Source organism: Agelaius phoeniceus, chromosome 1 (genome assembly GCF_051311805.1).
Source record: "Agelaius phoeniceus isolate bAgePho1 chromosome 1, bAgePho1.hap1, whole genome shotgun sequence".
In the NCBI taxonomy this organism is placed as follows: Eukaryota; Metazoa; Chordata; class Aves; order Passeriformes; family Icteridae; genus Agelaius; species Agelaius phoeniceus.
In genome coordinates, this window is record NC_135265.1 from 132,975,053 (window position 1) to 132,994,934 (window position 19,882).

The following is a 19,882-nucleotide window of genomic DNA, read 5'->3' on the forward strand; positions in this document are numbered from 1 at the left end:
AGTTGCCTGGGAGAAGACTTTACAGGAGAGTGATTCCTTTTGAGAGGACAGACAGGTCTGCCTCAACTGGCCTGACTCAGCACATTTGGAACAAAACATGACCAAGTGCAGAAAGAGGCATTTGTATTGCTTGCTCCAGATCACAGAATAAACAGAGGGAATGTGCAGCTGGCCTGGTAGCAGCAACAGAGCCTAAGCCTTTGCTCTTCATTTGGCACAAAGAGTCGCAGTGCCTGCATAGGAATTAAACATTTTCTTTTCACCAGACCTCTTTGCCACATTCAGAAACATCAGTGATATGATACTGCAGCTGATCTGAAAAGTGGACAGAACCTGTAAAGATTTTGCATTAAGGAAACAGCCAGTATGCTCCCAATCCATTACATACTGATTCTTTTTGCTTTATATCACCTTGATTATTCCACCTCTAGTAATACAGAAAGCAGGATCCTGAGCTGAACAAATTCAAAGAGAAATGTCTTACTCAGGAATAAAAAACTGCAGATTAACCAAGATTGTATCACAAGCCAACTTAAAACATGTAAAGCAAAATCACCAAATGAAGAACTGAATGTCAGGTTCCTAAGATTTCTACCATGCTGACAGTTTATTATAGAAAAAGCCACAAATCTTGTTCTCAGAAATTCATTATGTAACATTTTACACAAAAATACAGGATGTTGTTACACAGCCAAGCATCTGGGGTGATTTGCCCTGATTTAAGAAATAAAATCTCTAGGAAAAGCAGCTATTTACTAGAACTAGGATGAAGGCAGAACAAATGACCGGATTTGTGCAATTCGATCAATCTGAATGTTAGGAAGCATTATTTTACCATAAAACAAATCAAACAGAAATACTTACTTACCTTGATCCTAAGAGATGCTGAGTACAAAGCTACTAGTAATTTCCCACAAAAAAGCTCAGACCAGTATCTTTAGAGAGAGAAAGAGAGAGAGGACTAAAACATTACCTGAAACATTCAGGAATGTTTCCACAATACCAAAGAAAAGGAATTCAGGGAAGCCACACAGGATTATGGCCTGAGAGATGTGCTGAATACTGGACAAAGGGGGAGTCAAAAACACATTGCAATGACAGCTGTGGGCAACAACAGACACGAAGCCAGGAGGAAGATACAGCCAAACCAAGAGCAGATTGAAAACACCAGAGATAAAAGATGTATTTTGTTTTATCCATGCTGATCCATACATATTAGCGTATGGGCTCTCTTCCTTGGATGCAAAGCTATCCTCCCACTACCTACAGTCACTTCAATGCTCCAGCTCAACACACAGTTAAATAATTTCTGCTAAAGCTCCATCTCAACACACAGTTAAATAATTTCTGCTAAAGCTTTTCCTGACAGTTTTCTTGCATTCAAATATACATGCTCATTCTTCCAACTTTGAAGCATCACCACTGCTTGCAGGAAGCCTGCTCCTTGCACTAAATAGAACTACTTAGCTGATTTATAGGGCATTTACTGTAACTGCTTTTGGGAACAAACACAGCAGTCTTTTTTTCTATTTCCTTTCCTCGGCAAAGAATCAGAACTGTCAGAAGTATCCATTAGCACAGTATTTCTCCAAGAATTCTGTCATACTGCTGTTATTACAGGAAAGACAAGAAAAGCAATCTCAGACAAGGACATATGACTTGGCAGACAAGTGAAAAAGAGATATTAGCCTAATATTCCAAGAAGAAACTTAGCTACTGCCAGCAAGCTGAGAACTACAGTTCATGTGCATCTGCTGTTTCCCTGGAACAGCATTTTGCAGAAGTGTGAAGTCAGACACTTTGCAATTCTAGCAAGCTAAGACATTAAAGAAAAAAACTCAGCACTCTGAATCCATATTAAAATAACCAAACAAACTTTAATATGTTTTTTTCCAAGATCTAATATACAAATACAATGGTAATAATGTACTCTTCTTTTGTAAGCTTGGATGAAATATATTGAAGTCCACTTTCCGCAAGTTATATAAATAATCATCTAAAGCAACCTAGAAAAGAAGAAAAAGGCTTAATACACATGGTGCACACAAGTAATTATTAGGCATTAAGTTTAAAAAGCAATACAAGAAACCGAATGAGAAAATGCAAAAAAGGCTCGACAGTTTGCCTTTGCTATTAAATGGTAGTGTAATCATCACATTCCAAGCATATAAAAAAGTCAAGTTTTGTGAAGAGAAGCATTATCTTTTAGTAGACCAAACACCAAATTATGAAAACAGACAGGATTTGGGGCTTTTGCATTAGAACAGCAGTCTACAAGTAAAGACATCTTGGGTGGAATGATGTAGTTAAAAGGGAAGGATTAGAAGTGTTGATCAAAACTGTAAGGTTCTACAGTCAGGGACATATTATGATTTCTATGAGTTTTAAGTATTACATCCTCCCAAAATAAGATAGGTGAAGTGGCAGTTCCCCATGCTTAATTTGAATACTCTTCACAAATGCATCAGCACAGTTATAAGTCCATCACTCAAAGAGTGCATATATCACACCCACCGTACAGAAAAAAGCAGGATACGCCTTCACAGGAACTTTCTTACTGAAAGATCTAGCCTAAAAGTAAATGGGGTAAGGTGGAAGGGAAAAACAAAACACAAAAAAAAGTACTTATCAGAAGAATTTAACATTTCTGATTAAACATCAAGTACTATATATAATGCTTAGAGGCAACACACTGCATAACCAGCGTTACCCCTTTTTATTTTGACATCCTGAAACTGTAACATTTCATTCCATGAAAGCTGTGTACAAAAGTAGTTAAACGAAAGTATGTAATACTGGCAGAGGCTTGCAAAAATCCTTACATGATTTGACAGACCTCAAGACTGCATACTATAAACCAAGGTAAATTAGCATGCCTTGTTCCAACAAAGTCCCAAGATGCATCTAGTTTAGTACATACAGTTTAACTTTTTTTTTTTTCCCCAATAGACAGATATGATGGAAGAACAGAAATGCATTTTTCTGAGTGCATCTTTTTGGTTCAATGTTGCCATCAGTCCCAGGAGTCCATCTGTAAATGCTTTGGTTATGTATCTGAGACATTGAAATGATCTCAGTTCCTCAGTATCCACATATAAAAATCTGAAGCATGGCTGTATCAAATCTGCAGTTTAAACTCATATTCAAGTACATCTAACAGAGCTGAACAAGTCTTCCTGTAATGCCTGTCTATAAAAACAAAATCCCTTCTTGTTTTGCCTTTTCTTACAGGTTAAAACAAACTAACTCTCTATAAATACTGATAAGAATGTGTGAGTTTGTAAAGTTTAGTTTTTCATGGACCTTTCCAGACAACTGAGAAAATGAGCCTGAAACTTTAGGAGGAAAAAATTATCAATCTTTTCAGAAGACAAATTATTTTAAAATTTTGAGCTATAATAACACCCGTGTGTGTGTATATGTATTTCTAAAATAGAAAAATGTTTTTCCCTGATCTAATGCTCTGCCCTTCTATTATTAATTGCAAGATGAAAAAATAAAGTAGTCTTGTTTGACCTTCTCAACCCAGAATGGGTCACATGTAATTCAGAAAGCATTTTATCTCCCGTGATAAACTGAGTCCCATAATGATGTAGGACAACAGAGACAAATGCAGAAAGCCAAAAGGGAGACCCTTTTTCACCAGAGGAATTGGGGAAGGGGTGCTGAAGAGAAAGAGGGAGAAGAATGTGTAAATGTATTTGTAGGCTTTCAAGGGGAACACTTTGGGGGACTGACAGAGCATTTCCTTATATGCTTTTATGCTGATAAAACACACAATTCCTAAGGAAAACTGCAATCTTCATTATCATATTTTGCCACCTGCTGGTCTGCAGCTGCAGTGTCAGGAAGACCTGAACATACTCCAGAAAGTTTTTTCTCAAGATTAAGGGCCACGCTACTACAATATGCTTCATGTAACATGGCTGAGACTCCATTCAGCATTTCAGATTTAGGTGTCTTCTGGCTGTGAAACAGGGGTGGTAATTGCTACTCTCATCCTCTAAAATACATGGTTTGTGTAACAAATGCTGAGATAGCTGAAACCTCTCTGCAGGTTTGAACATTACCATACCCTGTAATCCCAACTAAAACTAAGGATAAGTGGCTGTGAAGACCCTCAGGCAAAACAAAATGGTGATTTTATACAGCAGAACAGATGCGTTTAAAGGCACCAACCCATTAGATTTACCTAAGGTCCTGAAATACCCAGCAAATGCTGCTAGCAAAAGCCCATTTCATCCATTAGGCAGAAAGTATCCTTGTCCTTGCATTAACAGAGACCATGTGATTATGAAGGAGGCCAATATTCTGTAACTGCTGCCAGCTATGGCCAGTTCAAGTGGTTTGAACACTCTACAGTTCCTGCACTGTCAACAATTCACTGATGATGGGAAACTAGAAAAAAATATTCAGAGAGGAATTTTTAAAAAAATTTAATTAAGGTGATATAATTCACCCATTAAAAAACATACAAAGGGGAAAGAAAATGGGAGGAGTGCCAGGATGAACATTCAGTTGAATAAAATGCTAATGCTGCCCTAATCTAGTTTCTTTGTATTTGTACTTTTCTCTTTAGTCTCCAATTACATGATCACACTGCATACTTTCCACAGGACTCTCCCAGTGCATAACATGGGCAGGGCTCTAGGAATGAAGTGGGAAGAAAGGAGGCCTGTTCTCTTCAGAAGTTGGTAGGTTCATGTTGGGAACTAGGGAACCAATGCACTATGAATTATCAAATTACCTGAAAGGTTCTGAAGAACCAAATTCTTTTTCTGCTTCTATCCCAAAGTTTTCATACAATACCAGCAACCAAATTTAAACATGTGGACCATAAATACACATTACTTATTTTCCATGTCGTCCATCCTTGATATGAGGCATTTCAGGCCATGCATTTGGCATTTTTCTTAGCCAAAAGGCAACGGGTTTTATGCATTGTACATTATGAGTTGAAGGGTGGAGAACAAAAAAAAAATCAAAATATTTCAGCTTGAACAAAGATAATTGACAGTTTTGATGTTGTACCTTGTCTCTGTTCCCTGCTTCTAAATGGAATAAACAGTTTTCTTGGACACGTGACCACAAAAACAGAGACATCAGGTTAAACAACATGAACAGGAATGCCTTAAATGTGAATTATAATTAGTCGATGAAAAATAAAGCCAAAGGGTACAAAGAATCATAGAATGCTTTGGGTTGGAAGGGATCATCTGGTTCCAACCTCCTGCCACGGGCAGGGACACTTCCCACTAGACCAGGCTGCTCAAATCTCCATCCAACCTGCCCTTGGACACTTCCAGGGATGGAGCATCCACAGTTTCTCTGGGCAATCTGTGCCAGTGTCCCATTAACCCCACAGTAAAGAATTTTTTCCGAGCATCTATTCTAAATCTGCTGTTGTTCAGTTTAAAGCCATCTCCCCTTGTCCTTAATGCCCTTGTAAAAAGTCCCTCTCTGGCTTTCTTGTAGGCTCACTTTAGGTACTGGAGGGCTGTTATAACATATACACATTCTTAACATAAAACAAAAACATTTATCAGCTCAGTAGGCACTGACTGAACAAACCAGGGATGCCAAATTTGACTTTCAGAAAAAAGATGAAGGGCTCTCCTATTTCAATTACATAAGATACTGTGATCACAGGTAATGCTGTAATTGAGGATTATATTAATGGTGCAAATGCAGAGATAAATCTGGCATTTCTTTACTGAAGTGCTATCTTTCCAGACTACCTTGACTGGAACCACTGGGTGCAATACCTAAAGTGTACATGTACTTGTAGACATAAGAAAGTCTTTGTAGGGCTTTGGTTTCCAGCTAGAGAAGACAAAGCATTGCCAATAAAACATTCTTCTGCTTTTGTACTGTGCATTAGGCAAGCATCTCATAATACAGCTAGAATAAAAGCATGAAAGAACAAATAGAGTAGGACTCTGCAGTTCTTCAGGGCCCATCATCCACTGTTCCAACCCAACAGACTTCATAATTGCCTTGGCTGCATGCCAGAAAAGAAATAAACAGAAAGCACCTTTCTCAACATAGCTTTGGGCATGGCTGGTCATGTCAGGGAATGAATCCCCCCTCCCACACACACACGAACCAGCAGTTAAAGACAACATGCTCTGTTTTCCTGGCAGCCATTCCACAGTGAAATCCATATGCAGATGTTCTTTCTATGGTGCTCATCCCATGCTGGCATATAGCTGCATTTATAAAAGTCTGCTTAGTTTCTCTTCCAGTAATAATTCTTTTAGGCAGCATTTATATATATGAAATTGGACCTGGCTGTGAGTACACGGTCTCCTGTACATAAAGATAATATTCATACAGAAATAGTTGTAATGTTTGAATCTTTAATGTGGTAGGATTTTTTTAATGTAAACTCTCAAAATAAAAAAGGGCAAAATATTTGAAATTAAGTATGCAGCTTTAAGTCTTCTAACAACAAATGCTTTGTGAAGACTAGCATCAGTTATGTTTATTTAGATAAATAAAAGGAAAGGAATCTCACATGTTCTAGATGAATATGGGCCTGGCTGGCGATGTCATAAATTACATCTCTCACATTTTTCTCTTGCTTGCCTCTTATGAAATCCTCTTGTGAAACTCCATGCTAGACATAGGGAGGAAAACCAAAATCAAAAAAGAGAAAAAACCCTCTAAAAATATCAAGTTTCCATTTTTGCTTCTCAAAAACCTGTCCCAGCAATGAAGCTAAGGACTAAAGACCAAAACAGCCTAAATGTTCTACCACTGCTCTCTCATTTTTTAATTCCCTTTCTTTTGGTCAGTCACTTGAAAAAAAAAATCAAGAAAACAAAGAGAACAGTTGGTACAGACTCTCTGCACAAGTTTGTTTCCTAAAACTTTTTCCTAAAAAGTAAGATAACAAAGTCAGATTTCAAAGTTTGGAGGATTTAGATCAGTTTAGATACCAAATTTTTATAACCATAATCCAAGAATCAGTATTCAGCAGAAGAAAGCCAGTAACAGCTACCACAGAAGCCATGCCAGCTTTTCAGTCTTGGGATTGGTGTGAACATCCCAGGCTCACAAAAAACCAACAACCAACAAACCAACCAACAAAACATCCAAAAAAGCATCTCCGAAAACCAACCAACCCCAGAACCACCAGAAAAGAGCCACAAAGCCAACTCCAAACTTATTCTCTGACTATCGTGACCAATGTTAAGACAGGATATGGCATATGCAGAATGGCACCAGTTGCCCACTCCTCTCAACCACACTGAGGCATGTGAGAGCTGCATGAAGGTGGGCAGAAAGGATTCCCAGGAGGTACAGACTCAGGAGAACTCCACAGCTCTTGCCAACAGCTGAAATGGTTACAAGATTGTCTGCACAGAAGGGATACAAGCTGTTTTTACAGTTTTTACAGTTTTTTACTGCAGAATACCTTCCATGGCAAGGAATGACTGAATTTTCAGGCTATGTTTGAAAAGCTGAAAACTTGGAAGGCCTCCCATAACATGCAGTCCCAGAAGGGCTGAAAGGAGAGGGCAATTCCTTTCTGTGGTCTTATAACCCTGACCTATATTAGTATCCTTAGTATCTGACCTATATTAGTACCTTAAAATCATTTCATCATTTTTTGCAGCTACCTACATTACTAGACTTCCAATCCAAATTTTTAACTGTATTAAAATTATATTCAGAAAATACTAACACAACCACCTTAGGCATCACCAGAATTGTGTAAATTTTGTTAAAGTTGAAAAAGAACAGCATTAGCATTTAAAAATAAAGACTGGAAATGAAGGACTAATAGCTGAGATGCCTACAGATTAAACCATGGAACATTATTGAAAAATTCTGAGATTTAATCTCATTTTACCTAAACTGAAAGATCTGCTAAATTCCAGTGCAAATCTGATGTACAGTTTAAATTGGAGGGCTATACCATCTCCTAGAAATGTATGGAATATAGGCCTATAACTGTAAAATGTGGAACAGGAAAAAACCCATACCCAACTCCAAAACACAAACTCCCAGGACCCATTCTGTACATGCATTTTTATACATTATTGGAAAAAAATCCTTTAACCTAAAATATTAATACATTTAATAATAACAAACAAACCCCTAAGGGAAATCTAGAATTTCTTGAAGTTTCTTGAAGATCACTCCTCTCACTTCCCAAAAGATATAAAGCTGTGACAATTAGCAGGACACAGAAGAATGAGTAAAAATAAAGAAAAAACATACCATTTATTTCTGGCATAATAAATTATGATCTCATACCTAGCCTTGAGAAACAGAGACAGAAAAACTACACTGTTCAATTCCAGACTATTTGCTTCTCTTACCAACATACAAATGTCCATGGGAAGAAAGACCTTTTGTCTTGTACAGTGATAAGGAGTTGCTCTTAAACAGGTAACTATGCCTTGTGCTTTCCCAATGTGACTGGCTGCATGGTCAGCATGGATGTCCCTCACACCTAAAATTGCAGAAACAATATGTTTAGAAACATGCAGTCAGGCCTGTTGAGGGGTATGGTCTTCTCTGATGTGTATCACAGTCATACTTTAGGAAAGCTACATTCATTGGTCCATGATAGAACTGTTCATGTGCATAAACTGCCTTGAGATCTCAACTCAGAGGTGCAAAACAGCAGGAAAATTCATTCATTTCTACATTCAGGAGCAAGATGCCTCTTGTTGCAGTATCTGCAAAGGGTGTACTTAGCAGAGCAGCACCTATTCAGATATAACACACTGGTACACAAACTCACTTTCATTGGCATATCCTCTCCCAGGATAACAGTATTCCAAGAACTGCTTTTCCTGCCAGAAAAAGTCATTCAAGTGTGAGATTTCTGACAAGCATTAATGCTTTCAGTGTGGTTTCATGATTAGCTGCAGCTGATTCATCAGTGTAGTGAAGTCAAAGAGCAATGATCCTATGCTTCATCCCCCAAACCCGTATCTCTGCCCCTTCCCCTGTGCTGTCAGGAGCAATGAGGCAAACTGAATCAGATCAACAAAACAACAGAAAACTAATGTTAGTTACTGCACAGTCACATAAACTGTGAGAACTGAAACAGGAAGGTGAGTGGGGCAGAGCAGCACCATTGCTCTTCATGGCAAGATCATACAAGCTTGGCTTAGACTGATTATAAAACTGAGCTGGGATAAAATGAAAATTTGAATTAAAATTTATAAAAACTCTTAACAGAAGCAGCATTCTACAAAGAAAGCAATGAGGATACAGCAATTACAGATCAATGAGCCTAACTGACATCTGGAAATAACACCGGGGGTTCCAGATTCACTGCAGAAGCCTGTCTGGGTCTTCAGTGGGTCTCAGAATCCTCTGTGAAAGAGTGACTATACCCACACTACAGGGACTGATTTTAGCAATGGCAGCAGAAAGCAAAGTGTGGCTTGGAGGAATCAATGGATATTATTTACTAACTACTTAAGTAATTAGTTAGAGAGCACAAATATTAGTATTTTTAAATTACAGGAGTTGAGAGGAAGTACCAGGACTTCTGATGACAGGATTACCAGCCAAAATAAGCTTGACAAAAGAAATAACCTGAAATCAGCAAGAATATAACAGCACTAGTACTGGGAGAGTACACACTGGGAGAGATGCAACAGGAGACTGGTCAGGAATAAGGAGTCTAAAAAGCACAAGAAATTTAGCAAACATGACCTGAATGAAACCAGGTCCACCTAGTCTAGAAAATACTGCTGATGGGCAACCAAGAAAGGGGCTATATTTGATTAGTTTCTCAGTTTGTGGGGAAAATTGACAAAAGTTAACTGTTTAATATGCAATGGAGGAGACTTTTGCTTAGGTATTTTGTTACATTTGTATATTTAAGAGACGTTAAATATGACAATAGAAGACTTAAAATATCCAGACTCTCCATACAGATTTTCAAAAACAGTTTTATCTGATTTGTATAAGGAGTGAGTGATCCAAGCATGACTGAACTTATTCAGGATTTCTCAGAATGGAAGACACTGGCATTTCTCATGGTCCTACATTTCTTCAATAAAAGATTCAGAAAGATATTTGCAACATTTCACTGACTTCCTACTGACAAAGCAAACATGAGATGTTAAGAAATAAGTTCCTCAATTCTTTCAAAGAAGAATGTACTCACCATCTCTCTTTTTACTTCTCCTTTTTCTATTTTTTTTTAACTTTTAACATCAGTATTTGCCTTTCATCAGATTAGTCTGACAAGCAAGAGGAAAATACTGCTACTACAATACTAAACACTAAATAATAATAATAACAATATTAATAATATTAATAATAACTTGGGGTTTTTTTCACTTTTTTTTTACATCCAAGCTCATACTGCAGATACTTCCATAATGCAAGAGATACCTAAATGAAAATTACCCTTTTCTTCACTACAAATGAATAGTTCTTTCCCAATCTGTGGTTCTTACATTAGACATGACACAGACAGTAGCTCTTGATCACAGGGATCATTTTGTTGCATTTTTTTCTAGCTCTTCAATTATTAATAGTTAACCTACTTCTAGGAAGAGGGGAGGATTCAGACCCAAATTTACAACATCACCAAAGGAAGTTTATCGGTTGGGAAGTTGGCTGTTTCAAGACAATCAGTGTCCATCACTGCAATATAGAACAGCTGCAGGGTACTACAGCACTTTGTATTCTGACAAGTAGGATAGTTGAAACACAGTGAAGAGCTGAATTTTCCACATGCTGTAGGAGCAGCAAGAACAGAGAAAACCAAGCAACAAAGAACAGTAGGAAACTGCACTTCAATGAGCTCTGCACTGAGCAGCTTCCAAGGAAAGTAGAGTTCTAGGACAGCTGCAGTACAATTCCACATTTATAGTTCAGCATTCAAAAGATATCTGAAATTCTACCTAGGACAGCTTTTATTGAAATTAAACTCCAGTAGGAAAAGAAAAGGCTTTTTGAAATATCAGTAAATATTGTACTTGCACTAATGAGTCGTCAGCAAAACCTAGAAAGGGGAAAACACCTACCCAGTGTTTCCAAGGTGAGGTACAAGAGAGCACTCTGAGTGTTCTCAGCGTATGTTTCCAGCTCCTGGATGTTACGGTATGGCCGATCATCCAAATTCTTTTCCTGGAACATAAACACGGAGCTTCAGTAGAATGCAAACAAAACTGCTGTTTGTACAGGCTTATTACTACAGCCATGTCAATCCAATGCACCACCAAAAAGAAAAAAGGACAAAATTGAGAGACTGAGAGAGAGTATAAAGTCAGATAGGAGCACTCATTAAAGCTTATAGCAAGCCTAACAAATAACTATGCTCAACTGCAGTCAAGGAGCAAATACAACTTTCTGCAATATGAAATCAGAATTCTCCATAAAAAAGGAAACAGCAAAACCAAAACATCATATGGTATTCTTACATTATAGGGTTGTCAATATTTAATTTGCATCTGAAGCAGAGAGAAATTTAGATAAACAGGACTGTATTTTTTAAAAACATAAAATAAATCTATGAAACGCACAGAAGCGTTAAAGTCATGTAAAAACCCATAGATTCATAGAATCATAGAGTGGTTTGGGTTGGAAGGGACTTCAAATATCATGTAGCTCAAAGTTCTCTGCCATGGACATGGAAACCTTCTACCAGACCAGGTTGCTCAGAGGTCCACCCAACCCCTGAACACCTCATAAAGAGCCCACAACCTCTTTGGGCAACCTGTTCCAGTGTCTCACCATCCCCACAGTAAACAACCTCTTTCTCAGATCTAATCTAAACCTACCCTTCTTCATCTCAAGGCCATTCTCTCTTGTCCTATCACTACATTCCCTTATCAAAAGTCCCTCTCCAGCTCTTGTAAGCCCCTTCCAGGTACTGGAAGGCGCTTTAAGGTCTCCCTAGAGCCTTCTCTTCCCCAGAATCAACAGCCCCCAATCTCTCAGCCTAGACACAGGAGAAGTGTTCCAGCCCTCTGAACAACTTAGTGGTGCTAACAAATAATACATCCAAAATAATAAAATACACCCAAAACTGTAACATCCTCCAGCATTCCTCCTGTCCTAGCAGTTTCTATGCTTAAAATATACCACTCTAAAGACTAAAAAAGTCTTAACATTAACAAAGTCTGAAGTCTTTCATAGCAATGACCCTCTGCAAGTACCTGACCATCAACTTATTCAATTTATAGCTTCATGAGACACTTACTTTAGCAGCAAAATTAGCTTAGGAGATTCCTGCACTCTGCTTTTCATTCTTGTCCTTGTGTCAGAGTTTGTAGCAACATCACTGTACCAGTGATGTTCTTAACCTTGTTTTTCCCAAGAAAAAAGGTGGCTATTTTAAACTTCATGTGATTTGAATGCTCCAGTTTACACCACTGCTTAGAAAAAACTCCACAGCCATGATAAGGAGTAGCAGGAAAGTGTGGCAGAAGGGTTCAGATAGGTCATTTAAATTTTGAGATTTTATATCCACATGAATTCACAAACTACATCAATTTAAGACAAAAAATAAACAAATTATTCTATTAGCCATTTTTGCAGAAAGAACAGAAACTATGAAGAGTACCATCAAGAGAGAATTTTTTAAAATGTAGCAGTATGATTTTTAAAGAGAAATACTACTGTCTGGAAAATTACATAAGTTTTTTTTTACACGCAAACCTATAAAAATAAGGAAAAGAAAACCCAAATATGACTAAAGCCAGAATCAGTCTCTGAAGGGTAAATACTTACTCTTTCATCTATGATCTTCATGAACCACATTTTAGTCAAGTTATGCCTCTTGACAGCCTGAAAATTATAAAATAAAACCTCCTGGTCAATGTATACAAAGTGATGGTAGTAGTGCATTCTGAAGGCTGAAATACATTTTAGGTATTTAATACAAGAATTGTATTCACTGGGTTAAATCAAAGTGGCAAGTCAGTGGAAAATGAGAATCTTCTTCAAATACAAAAATTTTCAACTGGCATTTACAACAAGTTGCTGCACCCAGAAAATGAAATACCAGACATCATGCCAGCAAACTAAAAGCATTTCTTTAAAAATGTTTATGAAATTAATTTATTCTTGGAGTCATATGTTCCCACAAAATATTTGCAGATAACTATGTTCACTTTCCAAAAAGAACAGAGTTTTCTCCAGAGTCTAGCAATAAAAATATTTCCCCTGTAAATTCTCAAGAAAGTGTCAGCACAACATACCAACATGTACTGTAAAGACAGAATGCTAACAAAACAATACAATTAATATGGGATTGTTTAAAGAAATAATGCACAGCATCTATATTCACACATTCTTCTTTTTGTTCTTGTCTTATATTTGACTTCCTTCCTGCACCATTTCATTCTATCAACTTACCTTCAATCCTCTTAATTCCACACTTTGAATTTTTCAGAACACATTTTCAGAAAGGCTACAATCACATGTGAAAACATCTATAAACAAAATTTAGGGAGCAGATTTCTCATGGTTTAGTCCTCATTGCTCACTTTCAACTTCTTTACATCCATCATATTAGTAAATATTTTTCAAGGTTTTACAAGACCAGATCTTCTAGATTCTATATATTCTGCTTGAGACAGTACTTGGTATATCAAAAGGAAAATTTTAAGTTATAACTATAAATATTGTTTTTTAGTCTCACTTGTTCACCTCACATATCATTTTGTAAATTAAATCCTTGGAATACTAACAGGTCAAGACTTAAAGGACCAATTACCTCATTTGTACATTACATCCATTACTTCATTCAAACACATGGGCCCTCATTTCTCAGAAGTTTGAAAAATTGGCTTCTTCCACGGAAATGAATTAAGAGAATTAAGTCTCACTTTTCATATGTTCAAAATAGACAGAAAAGATCACGCATCATACAGTTGCTGTGTAAGTTTATATTAAAGTCACCAAGAGGTGAGCTATTAATAATTCTAGAAATACTATTAAAGGCTACTTGTCTACTTTACTGGTGTATAAAAATTTGGAACCTACATGCAAGTATTCTAGGATATACAAAACTTCAGGAACATGTTTAAGCATCATAACTTAAATTTATTCTGGAAAATCACATTGTCCTCATATAAACTCAACAGCAACAATGGAATATACATAGAATATGGTGTGCAAAGACATGTTAATTCTATTAACAGCTCTGCAATACCTCTGAGTTCAGGTGTCTTTCCAAATCCTTTTTTCTAAGAATTGCAATGACATTCTTGCATATTTGTGAAGTTATGGGCTTCAAACAGGTCATCTTGGGGTATTTGCTGAAATAAGGAAATAAAATCCCATCTTGACTGCAAAAGTTACCAAGTCACATTGAATTGTTAGTTCACTCCAGTGCTCTGCAGTGCTTAGAGCTATCAGAGCTCCTAAAAATACTTTCTGAATAATTTTTCATCATCTTATTCCAAACAGTTTTGTTTGGAATGTATTATATTGGTCTTCCTTTATAGGAATCATACCTCAGGTGAAATCTCACCAAAGACCATTCTTCTTCCACTTCTAAACCAATTTTCTGTTTTGTGAGAAGGGAGTATGTCTGGCAGTCTTAGCAACTGGAGAGAGTTGCAATTGGTACCACAGAATCAGAGTAACTTCTATCTGAATACTGTACTGGTTTAGGCTGGGATAGAGTTAATTTTCCTCACAGCACTTTTATGGCGCTGTGTTCTGGATCTGTGCTGGAAACAGTGTTGTCAGTTAGAACAGATGCCGCACAGCACACACAAAACACTGACATTACTTCCTACAGTAATATTAAAGCAGATTTTAGGATAAGAAAGGTGTATTTTACCCTCCACAGCTCTGTAGCAACGGGCTGATGTGGTGGGTTATTGCTGTATATGTCCTCCACAGCGTCCCTCCAGAACTGCATCCGCATCAAACCTGTCGTCTTCTGAGTTATGGAGTCTTTAATCTGGAAAGGAGACATCTGGAGTGAAATTCAGTGTCTCTAACACACTTGGTCTATCTATGCTGAAAAGACAGACATAGGACACAGTCAAACTCAGCAGAGAAAGAGCTCAGTTCTGAATTGACATTTATTCCTCATAAAGCTTAGGAACACTGCACAGAGTAAATGCGAAATCTTCACCACAACCTGATTTAAAACCAACAGAGATTAAGTGCTGGGTAACCCTCACTTTAGCTTTCCTCCCTGAAGGAATAAATGCAAAGGTGACAGCACACCATGGGTTGCCAGAAGCACAGCCTACAGAAGCTGCTCAGGGATTTTGCCTGGTCAGCTCATTTCCTGGATCACTCCCTTCTGGCAAGCACTGCCAGCCTTCCTGGTTGCACTGGCAGTTTCTGGGCACCTTGCAAATCAGAGAGACTGCAGCCACTCCTCTCCCACAACTCTCTAACTACAAACTTCCCTCCTGCAGCCTTTTCATCACCTTGCTTCTGCCAACAAAGGCTTGGTCCTGATTTTAGCATCCTATTTTTTGAGCAACCTTTTACAGCTAGGATTTAGCTGCACTTTACCCATTAACTGCACATGAAGCCAGGATTTAGATGCAATCACATAACAGTATCAAGAACCCCTGCCTGTTTGCTATAACTTGATTTTAAAATGCATAAAGAAAAGGTCATTAAAATTATACACATAAACAAAGTAATAGGGGAGGCTGGGTAATTTCCATGGGCCATTCAAAACTGGAGGTTTGTACTGCACTATTTATTCATGACCCTTGACTGTATAAAAGTTAACCTTGGCAAAACACCACTGACTACAGAAAGAGTACTTACAAGTGTAACTTAGAGTATCAAAATTCTTATTTTGAATTTCCAGATTTCACAAATGTATTTTAATACCTGCCTGAGCCAGTTCCACATTGAAGGCTCTCAAGGCAAAAGCAGAGGTTCGAGACTCCACAGGCAGCAGCAGAGAACACAGAAACCCTTCATAGTCACGCTTCCTATAAAAGAATCAAAATGCACATTTGTTATTTATAGCTCTAAGTCAACTGGATGTGCTATTCCTTAGCACTGAACTCCTGAAAGAGTCACAGTAAGTTATAGCTCAAAACTCTGACTTTGCAAAAGTAGCAACTTTTAGGCTTGTTTTAAAGTAAGACCAACTCCAAGAGAGAGTGCAGGCAGCTTGAACTCTCAGTGCACCTCTGAATTCCACATCTCAAGATATCTGGCTAAAGGCATGGAGCAAGGCTGTGGCAGAACTGCAAATAGAATCCAGATTGTCCGACTTGCAGATTTCTGTTCCAAACACGAAACCACATTTCTTTAAAAGACTGTTCTTTGGAGCTTGGCAGAAGAGTGCTTGCTTAACCATTAAGTTTTTGTTTACTGGCAACTATATTCAAAGCATAAAACCTCAGGGAGTTGGCAGTTTTGCTGCAGGTAACTCCTTGCCAACCCAGAGTGATGTGCCTTCGTTTGGCCACGCGGGTGTGCCACAAAATTAAAAACACAGTGCTCAGAACCGTGAACTGCAAAATCACTCCAGCTAACAAAAACACCTGACCACCTCTGAAAAGCTAAACTGCTTGTCTTGAACAACATTTTTGTGTACTTTCTGATAAGCCTGAAACCTGATTCTTCCTTAGAACAAGATGAACTCCCAAGTTTGGCCTGAAGGGTGGAGAAGCAGGTTGTCAAGGAAAACACATGCGCTCATTTTCATTAAGTTTGCTGTTCTTGCATGTACCCATATTTCTTTTGAATATGATCTTAAAATAGAAAGCCAAACTAAACCCAAGGATTATTAGGGTTGCTACTTTTAGCATCAAACAAAAAGGAAGTGAAGTTTAACAGATGCTTAACCCTACAATACACAGCAGCTGAAAACTAGCAAATGCTTTGTTTCCACAACTGTTGTCAGACTCTTTTAGACCTCGATGCAAATACACAAATATCAACCAAAAATATTTACATTTTTGAGCTGTAGTAGGCTTTAAAGGACACCATATTACAGAACAGATACGTTAAATCTCCCTCAGTTAGGATACTTTTTGAAAAATATTATCAGCTCAAAGCCTAGTATTTTTTTCAAGACTTATTGTAGAAATACCAGTATTGTCCACCCTAGATGGAGCTGCATGGTTTATAGCCATATTTTCCTAGTTCCAGTCTGTCTGTGTTGTTCACACAACACAGAACCGCCTCTTCTTTCAAAAAGGAAACAAAGAAATATGTTACACAAAGTACAGAGCAACACATTAGAGAAAATTGTCTTCCTTCTGGTAATGCTGTTGATATGGTGGGGTTTTGGTTGCTTTTTTTTTCAATTATTCCAAGCTCAAAAATTTAGTGCATCAAATCCATTAAGCCTCAGTAAAATAAAATTGATAATGCTGTAGATCACGTTCCACCCCAACCTTCTTCATGTATGAGTGTAAGGAATGTAGAAAGGAAGGAACGACCCTAAGTCAGGTATTGAATTTTTTGATAAATAAGTTGAGGTTTTTCAAATAAGTACAAGCTTATATATGAACCCACAGCCACAAGAAAAATTAGTATTGGTCATAACTGGACTTGCTATATAATGAATGTGTAATAAAGCTATCGATCCCCACAAGCTTGTCTTTGAGACCAGGGATCCCTGACAGTAAGAGACATAAAACATATCTATAAGGAAAACATTTTTTTAGTCAAATAGCTTGAAGTGAATTTAGTTGTTTAAAGAAAAAGGAGGACCAAAGAGAAAGGGCATCTTCCATATTCCAAAAACAAATATACATTATTAAAGCACAACTCAGTTGTACTTCCTCATGTGTTGGAGACTCAAATTCAGCACTAGGGAGTTGCTGACACTTGCATAGCCCCAAGTGTTTTGTTACTGTTTGAATAATCCCTTCCACTTATTTTTTATAGTTATTATTTCCATGCAATAGTTGAACTACTGGGAACAGCAGCTTCAATTAAATAATGCCAAAAGCATAACCACTTTTCATTTTACTATTTTGAATGCTTGTGTATTTTTCTAATTAGTCCTTTTATCATTTAACAAAAATACATATAAAAAAGTTTTAATTCAACCATCTCATTGGAACCTAACTATTCTGTTCATAATTGCTTGTTACTGGAAACATTTCACCTGCAGAGTTTAACTTTACCTGTATATTGGCTGTACACACAGCCTCTGGTCTCCTGAGTATCAGGGAAATGAATCCTGGGTAGAATAACTAGGAAAAGAAAGCTGTATTCTGAAAATCATGAACAATGCAATGTGGCTGTGCATTCTGTTACATCTGTACAGGTCAGCTTCTGGCTGCTGCACTGAACACTTAAGATTGTCCCATTTCTTTCCCTTAGTTTTCCTACCTCAAACATTACTGCAGACCACACACATCTTTCTGTCTTTTTACAAGCACCAGTTTGGAGAAGATAATCCTGTTCCACTCTTTCTATGCACACATGGAAACCTTCTCCCAGCTTTTGTCAATCATCTGGAAAAACAGTATCCAAAGAGAAGTTACCTAGGTCTTTACTGAGAAACTTGGTTAACATCTTACTTTACAAAGAACTGAATTCCTGGCAACTCCAAAGCAGCCAAGGGGCCCTACACATTGTTTACAGCCCAGAGTCCAAGACGGAAAAGTGACCTGACCTGGAAGTATCTGACTGCACTCTGCTCCTCTTGGAGCATTTTGGGTTTGACAAAAAAAAAAAAGGATGTTTTGGAAACATAGGCCTCCTCTTGCGTTTACGACAGAGAAGGTACTGAGCTGTTCCAGCGGTCAGATGTCCTCTGCTTTATCCCGTTTTTCCAGGGAGCGCTCAGCAAGCATGGCTATTTCTCAGTAGCCAAGATTTGAAAACTGCCAATGTTTTTAAACACCCACTTCGGTGATTTCGCTCTCCAGAACACCGATACAAGGGAACAAGAACGTTCCGTTCTTCTGAAGAAACGCAGCCACAGAGGGGGAGGGTACTGCCGTGGGAGGCTGCCCAGGACGGTGGGGGAGCGGCCCTCTCTGGACACATTCAACACCCACCTGGACACGTTCCCGTGTAACCTGCTCTAGGTGACCCTGCCTGCGCGGGGGTTGGGTATCTCCGAAGGTCCCTTCCAACACAGACCAATCAGTGATTCTGTGTGCATCATCCACGCGGCCTAAAAATGCGCTGGGTTTCAATGCTCCCGACGCGGCGCGGTCCCGCTGCCCACCGCCGCCGGCCACATGGGCTATTTTCGGGGCCCGGAGAGCCCGAGGGCGGCCTGGGCAATCCCAGCCATCCTTTCCGGGAAGTCGTCAGGGTTCCCGTCGGCTGGGAAGCGCTGCCGAGCCTTTCCAGGCCGGACTCACCGCCCCGCTCTGCGGAGCGCGCACCCCCGCGCCTGCAGCCCCCCGCGGTGGGCACTCACCGCACCAGCTCGGCGCAGTACTGCACCGCTCCTCCGGCCGCCGGGCCGCTCCAGCCCGCCGCCGCCGCCCTCCCGCCGAGCGCCGGCGGCCGCGCAAGGCGGCGGCCGATCCCACCACGCCGCAGCGCTGCCCGCGCCATGCTGCCCGCCATGCTGCCCGCCATGGCCCTGGCCCCGCCCCGCGCCGCGCCGCGCACGGGCCGCCGGCAGGGGGCGCACGGGGGCCGGCGGCGGGGGGCGCACGGGGGCCGGCGGGGGGCGCACGGGGGCCGCCGGCAGGGGGCGCACGGGGGCCGGCGGGGGGCGCACGGGGGCCGGCGGGGGGCGCACGGGGCCGGCGGGGGGCGCCCTTGGCCGGGACGCTGTGGGGGCGCGCGGCGCTGTTTACGCTGCGAATGGCGCCCGGCACAGGCCGGCAGCGCCTCAGTGTCCAGCGCCTCCCGAGCCGAATCCCTCCGCTCCTCCGGCATCGTGGCTGCAAAAGGCCCAGCGGAAAAGGACATCGGGGTGTTAATCGGCAGCTGGCTGAACATGAGCCAGCGTGTGTCCAGATGGCCAAGAAGGCCA

At 39.6% G+C, this 19,882-nt stretch overlaps 1 protein-coding gene across 4 annotated transcripts; it reads right to left on the reverse strand.

The window, feature by feature from the left end:
* Positions 1-1,851: 1,851 nt before the first annotated feature.
* Positions 1,852-19,493, reverse strand: NDUFAF6 (NADH:ubiquinone oxidoreductase complex assembly factor 6). Of its 4 annotated transcripts, XM_077187776.1 has the most exons (10): positions 19,316-19,452; positions 18,271-18,395; positions 15,802-15,905; positions 14,780-14,902; positions 12,718-12,774; positions 11,010-11,112; positions 8,331-8,464; positions 6,518-6,619; positions 2,515-2,571; positions 1,852-2,006 (listed from the first exon to the last, which is right to left on the reverse strand). In XM_077187776.1, exons 3-10 carry the CDS (start codon positions 15,820-15,822, stop codon positions 1,878-1,880), a joined length of 726 nt encoding a protein of 241 aa, XP_077043891.1. In that variant the 5' UTR covers positions 15,823-15,905; positions 18,271-18,395; positions 19,316-19,452; the 3' UTR covers positions 1,852-1,877. The 4 variants fall into 4 exon arrangements, with proteins under 4 accessions (XP_077043891.1, XP_054490811.2, XP_054490802.1 ...); XM_054634836.2 differs by lacking the exon at positions 18,271-18,395 and having other exon boundaries at positions 15,806-15,905; positions 19,316-19,493; XM_054634827.2 differs by lacking the exon at positions 18,271-18,395 and having other exon boundaries at positions 19,316-19,456.
* Between the last annotated feature and the right edge of the window lie 389 nt (positions 19,494-19,882).